General features: G+C 60.9%; 1 protein-coding gene across 1 annotated transcript; it reads right to left on the bottom strand.

Annotated features, from left to right (window-relative positions):
- Positions 1 to 272: 272 nt before the first annotated feature.
- FKBP3 (FKBP prolyl isomerase 3) lies at positions 273 to 6,313 on the bottom strand (the record flags this gene model as incomplete). Its single annotated transcript, XM_044436281.1, has 6 exons — positions 273 to 467; positions 1,237 to 1,334; positions 3,438 to 3,505; positions 4,617 to 4,752; positions 5,879 to 5,986; positions 6,218 to 6,313. Coding segments are annotated over 6 exons (561 nt in total), but the record flags the coding sequence as incomplete, so codon positions are not given.
- Position 6,314: the final 1 nt, after the last annotated feature.

Here is a 6,314-nt window from a genome sequence, read left to right as displayed (position 1 = left end):
CACTGGAAAAGGCTCTTTCCTGAGGGGGAAACTCCCAGAAGGGTGCATAAATACGGACCCCGTTGCCTACGACCCAAATGCCCAGAGCTGTGGTTCAGGGGCAGCTCAGGGCGTGACGCAGCCTGGGAACCGGGCTTGTGCGTCTGCAGCCAAATCACGGCAGGAGGGAACTCCGTGGAGAGCAGCTGAGCACAGCTCGGCGCTGGCCCTCCCTTCCCTTCAGCAGCAGGGCTCTGGGCAGTTCCCGAAACACAGAAGTCGGGGGCAGCCAGTCGCGTACAAACCAGTCTTTAGTTATACTGATGCCAAGCAGCAATTACAAAGGCTCCCTGTATCAGATACAAGGCCACGCGTGGGTTTCCTGCACCGAAGAGCATCTTCTGTTATCCAGGATGGAAGAGCAGAGAGATCCTCATTCGATATCAACCAGTTCAACTTCAAAGAAAAGTTTTGCATTTGGTGGAATCCTGAGGAGTAGAAGTTAAAGAATTTCTTCCGCAGCAGAGAGGGTGTATTTTGCAAATACACTCAAGCACCAGGGCAGCTCCCCCCACTTCAAGTGGCCTGAACAATTTGGGCTTACCTGAACGGGGAAGCAAAGAGCAAGTACCAGTCTCAATCCAGCAGGGAAGAGCGGAGCGGTCGCTCACTGCACTTACTTTCCCCATGCTGAATTTGGAAGACTCCCCCTCCTCCATCTCTGGCAGCCCCCTCAAAATGCTTCCCCCCAAGCATGGATGGCTCCTCCGGAAACAGCCACTTCCTGTTGCGTTTGGCGCTCGTGGGGTTCTGACATTTCTCACCCCTAGCAAACAATGCTGCCGCTTGATTACAGCAGATCAAAAAACAGGTATTTTTAGCATGGAAGCCGAACCAAGAATATCCTGTCCCCTCCGCACGTGGCTTTCCTCCTCTTGCACCTGTTGCATTTTCCGAGCGTTTGGCCAGCAATGCGACCGCAGCCACGCGGAGAGCGCAGGACTGTGGGCCGCGCCGCTCCAAGCGATGCCGCCTCTGCGTGGCCCTCATTCTGAACCGGGGCCGGGCCGGGCCGCCTGCTACGGAGGCTCCTGCCCCACCCGCGGCGCGCAAGAACCCCTCCGAGGGTGCCGGCTGGGGCCCCGCGGCTGGGCTGGGGCAAGGAGAGCAGGCGCCCTCCTCCGAAAAGACCCCCCACGCCCCTCCCTCCCGGGCTCGGCACCGGGCACCACCGAGCAGCAAGCGGCACTAGGATACTTGGCATCTGGCTGCCCTTTCTTCCCGTAAGCCCATTCCGGCTCAATTTCCAGGTGAGCCTTTTCTCCTTTGCTCATGGTCAGAAGCGCTTCGTCCCACTGAAACGTTTGAAAAGCACACGTTAGTAACGAGAAAGGCATCCAGAGAGGCCACACGCAGAACCAGCGTGCAAACGGCAGGTGTGCCGAGTGGGGCCTGGGAGCTCTGAGAGCCAGGCACCATTTGGCCCTAAGGCCGGGGTGACTGGGCTCTGCCTACCTTGCAGGGTTGTTGTGAGGACAAAATGAAGCGAAGGGAGGAGGGGAGTTGGAAGGGGCCCATCAAGCCACCATAGTGGTCATCCACCACCACCCTTCCAGCTTAGCGAAAGCATAGCTATGCAGGCCGTAAACAGAAACAGGCTTGGGCTGAAGAGCAGAAGGAATCTGCAATCTGCCCCAGGTTCCTCGCAGGGCTGACCTGGACCTGCCAGTTCCTGCTGCTGCTCTCTGCAGCTTCAGGATTTTCCTACCGGAGCTTCGGCATCTTTAAAAAGAAGCATACCATCTTTCTTTTATTCAGAATGGGACAGTCAGGAATTTTTAGAAGCTTCAGCTTTAAAATATACGAAGCATCCTGGCACGTGCTCAGAAGCAAAACGGTCTTTACAGAATATCTTAAAGAGCTAAAGGAATTCTTCTGAAATTTGGAAAACCCTCTGCAAGATATACGAACTGCCACCACCCAAGCGGGTGCGATGGGGCCGCAGCCCAAGGCCGGTGGCCAAGGGCACGCGGCTGCTTGGGGCCAGGCTGGGCCAGTGGCTCTGCTGGTTTATTCTGCGCGGGCCCACTGTCTTTTATTCTGATGTCTGTATGGAGCCAGAGGCTTGTGCAACTGGGCTCTGTTTTAATTACAAAGCACCCTAATCTCACTTGCTAGTTTTAAATTGCCATGGGCCTTCCTGGGGAGCCTGGGGGCGCCCCCATTGGGGTGGTTATGGGCAAGGGAAGATATGGCACTGGGGGTTAACGTGTCATTACAGACGCCGTCCGGTTTCTCCTCCAACTGGAAGATCTCAGGCAGGGGCATCACCCGTCCCGCCGGCTTGGTGCTGCTGCTGTTGAATGCCCGGTCGGTCCAAAACAAACCATTTCTCATCCACGATTTAGTCGTGGATGAAGAGGCCGACTGGCATGTATTACTGAGACCTGGGCAGGAGAACTGGGGGCACGGTGCTCACCCACTGGGGTATCTGGTGCGGCACCAACCTCACCTTGAGGGTAGGGGAAGGGGGGTGGCCCTAATTTATCGAGATTCAAGTTCTGTCACAGGGCTTCCTGCCTGTTTAAGGCATGGAGTGTTGGTACTTGGTGCGGTGCGGTCGACACAGATTGGGGATTCTGTTGGTGCACCATGCGCCCTTCTGCCCAACAGGCCCCCTGCCCGAGCTGACGGCGCTCGTCTCGAACCTGGTGCTGAGGACGCCTGGGATGCTGGTCCTGGGGGACTTCAATCTCCACACCGAGACCATTCTGACTGGGGTGGCTCAGGACTTCATGGCCACCCTGACAGCCATGGGGCTGTCTCAACACGTCACTGGCCCAGCGCATGAAAGAGGCCACACTCTAGACCTGGTTTTCTCGACGGGGCAGGAAGGTGGGGATCTGGAAGTGAGGGATTTGGCTCTAACCCCTTTGTCATGGTCAGATCACTTCCTCGTGAGGTTTGAACTCGGGGCCAGGTTCTCCCTTCAGAAGGGTGCGGGCCCTATTTAAAGGGTCCATCCCCAGAGTCTTACGGATTCCTGAGGACTCTGGGGGATTTTCTGGTTGATAGGGCTGGTGCTCCTGTCGATGCCCTGGCCCATTTATGGAACAGGGAAATGACCGGGGCACCTGACCCCCGGCTCAGCTAAAACGTGCAACTCCGGGGCACTAGTTGCTCTCTTCCCTCCACCCTGGTGAGCAGCAAAGGCCACTCCAGGTAGCTCTGAAGCCAGAACTGCCAAGGGCAGGCAGGAAAATGGATCCTGGTGGGCCTCCTACGTTGCTGCTCCCCCACAGGCCAGAGCGAGGCCAGGGCAGCCGGGCAACATGCTTCAGCCTCTCCCCCCGGGAGGAATTCGGGCAGGTGGCCTGACAGCTTCCTGGCAGGAGCCGTTTTCTTGGTCGGGGAAACTGACAAACACCAGCTGCACCCACCCATCCCGGCACACTTACGCCTCGGATCACTTTTCCAGCGCCGACTTTAAAGCTCAACGGTTTCGATGCTTTCTTCTTCTTCGAACCTGAAAAGGGCATTTACTCACGAACCCTCCAGACAGAAGGCACAGCAACGTCTTCAAGTGTCTATAAATCCCCCCTCGAAGTGCACTGTTTGCTTAACCCTCTGGAACAAGGAGTTAGCCCACTTCTGAAAAGCAACCACCTTGGCAGGACTGGCACAATTCTAGCCCAGGAGAACGTTCCCCGGAGTACCGACAGCAGTCACGCTGCAAGGTCTCAGGAGAGAATTCGGCAAAGCTGCTCTGACCATCACTGAAGGGCGGTGGAACCCCCACGGGCCCCGATGCCAAGGAGCAGGCTTCCGGGCCATGGCTCAGCTTGAGGAGCACCGCAGTCCTCTGCCTGCCAGAAAAACCCATGCCTCCCAACAAGGCACGCTCCAAAAGCACCCACATAGCCCCTGCAGAACCGGCTGCGTGCAGGAAACACTCTTTGCGGTGCTCGCTGACTTCTGAGAGGGTGCTCACCAGGCCCTGGGCAGCCCTCGCTTGTCCAAGCGTGGATAAACCAGGGAAACAACCTCCCCGCACTCAAAAAGGCAAATACCAAGCCAAGAAGGCTGCTCACGGAGACCCTCTCAGCTCCCTCCCTCCCTCCAAGCAGCTTGTATCAGCCTGCTGGATCTGCTCACATGGGGCACGTCGCGGAAAAATACATGTGAAGAGCACCTTCTGGCACAGAGAAGGACATGGGAAGGCAGCTTCTAGGAGCCTCTTATGGGCACCTCCACTGAGGTCGCAGCAGAGGGCTGGACAGCCCACTCTTGTGATCTCAGCCCTCTCTCTGACAGACGATCCAGTCCCGCTGAGCCAAAAGAGCCAACAATCGCAGTGGGGAGGATGTGCCCCAAGCCGTGGCCTGTCGGATCGTCTCTTGGGCACAGAATCCACAGCCCAGGGCTCGGAGTGCTGCATGAACACCCCACTCGCTGCATGAAAGGACCGTGTCCCTCCACCCTGAACGGACGATGGGGACATGCTGGGTGGGCTCCTTCTCTGCAGCAGGCGCGACCGTTTTGGGGACGGTGCTTCTGCTCCACCATTTTGCCTTCGGCACAACCGCTCGGGCTTTCCGGCATTCCACCGCCGCTGCGCACGCCACTAATTTACTTACTGGCCTGAACGTTGCTGTCAAAGATGGTCCCGTCTTGCAGCTTCCCTGTGTACCAGCAGTGGACAATGTCACCCTTTTTGGGAAAGTTGATTTTATCTCCCTTTTTCAGAACTGACTTTGTATATTTTGGGGGAGCCTGGATTGGGAAGGAGAAGAAACGCAACCATTATTCATTTCCTCACTGCTCCAAAGCTACAGAAGTTGACCAAGTTGCGCATAACAGATGCGCGTAAGTCCTGAGGGCAGGCCAAAGATGCTATTTCACTGAAGACGCACTCCATCTGGCTGCGGCTGCGCACACTGGGAAACACGGCGGCGAAGGCCGCCACGCCGGGCGACCTGGAACGGCTCCCATGGCGCATCTTTCCAGGCAGAAACGCACGAGATCACGCCCAGACCGAGGTGCAGCCAGCCCAGTCCTCCGCTCGCACACACAGCGGCCAGCCGGCAAGTGGGACCAGAGCGCAACCGCCCCCCCCAGCGGTGCCACAGGCAGGCTGCCCCCACCCTCCAAAGGCTGCAGCCAGCCATCGCGGCCAGTGGCCAGTGCGAGCCTGCCCCCCCAGGAAGCCACCCGGCCCTCGTTCAGGCCAGCCAGACCAGCGGCCTCCACCACATGCCCAGGAAGCGAACCCCGCCATTTAACCGGGCGTCCTAGGGAGGGCCTTGCCTTGACTCCTGCAGGAAGCAGCTGCACGGGGTGACCCCCTCGGGTGCCGGGATTGTGCCAAGGAAGCAAGGCCCCCCGCCCCCCCTCCCCACGTGGTGGGTAATTCTGCCCCCCCATCACGGCCGCCCTGACTTGCCTCTTCCCTGAGCGAGTTCGTCTCACTTGCCGCCCCGGCCTCTGCGAGCCCCTTTCCCTACCTTTCCAGCTCTGCCGCATCCTTTTCAGGCGAGGGGAACAAAAGCACACGCCACTCCCAGCGCGGCTGCACCAGGAATTGGCACCAGAACGTCGCCAGCGGCCGCCAGGCCGGCGCTTTTCCTAGCCGTGTCCCTTTCTCTGAGCAGCCGCGGCACATGGGCTGCGCTCGGCGCCGAGCTCCCGCGCGCCCCGGGGGCCCCCGCCAAGCCGGGCGCGCACGCCTCGCGCCCCCGCCCAGGCCCCGGGGGAGGGCCACCACCGGCACGCCGGGGCTGCTCGGGGCGAGACAAGAACCGGCAGCTCGGCCCCGCCGCTGCGACCTCAGCAGTGCATGGCCGGCGGGGGGAGCGGGTCCCCAGGGGCCCCCCGCCCGCCCCCCCCGAGGCGCCCCCACCTCAGCGGCCGCCTCCTCGGGCCTCGCCTCCTTGCGCTTGCCCTCCTCGGCCGCGGCGCCTCTCGCCTCCTCGGGGGCGTCCTCCGCGCTCTCGGTGCCTCTGAAGCTCTGCGGAGAGGCGCGTCCGTGAGCGGCGCTCCCCGCGCCCGCGGCCCCCGGCCCCAAGGGGCGCCCGGCGGCCCTGCGGGGACCCGGCAACACGCACGCGCGCAGCCGGGAGCAGCGCCGCCCGGGCCCCAAGGGAGGGCCTGCGCGGGGGGCGGCCAGGCACCTCCTCGCCGCGGAGGCCCGGCGCCCGGCCCCACTCGGCCCGGCCCGCTCCGGGGCCCGCCCACCGACCTGCGTCTCGAAGAGGCGCTCGTAGGCGGCGACGAGCTGCGCCTTGCTGGCCGCCTTGGCCACGTTCTTCTCCTGGCCCAGCAGCCGGTGCTCCGCG

This window comes from Varanus komodoensis, unplaced genomic scaffold (assembly GCF_004798865.1).
Source record: "Varanus komodoensis strain SLA01 unplaced genomic scaffold, ASM479886v1 scaffold3, whole genome shotgun sequence".
NCBI lineage: Eukaryota > Metazoa > Chordata > Lepidosauria > Squamata > Varanidae > Varanus > Varanus komodoensis.
The sequence above is the reverse complement of the archived record's forward strand: the minus strand, read 5'-3'. Positions and strand labels throughout refer to the sequence as shown.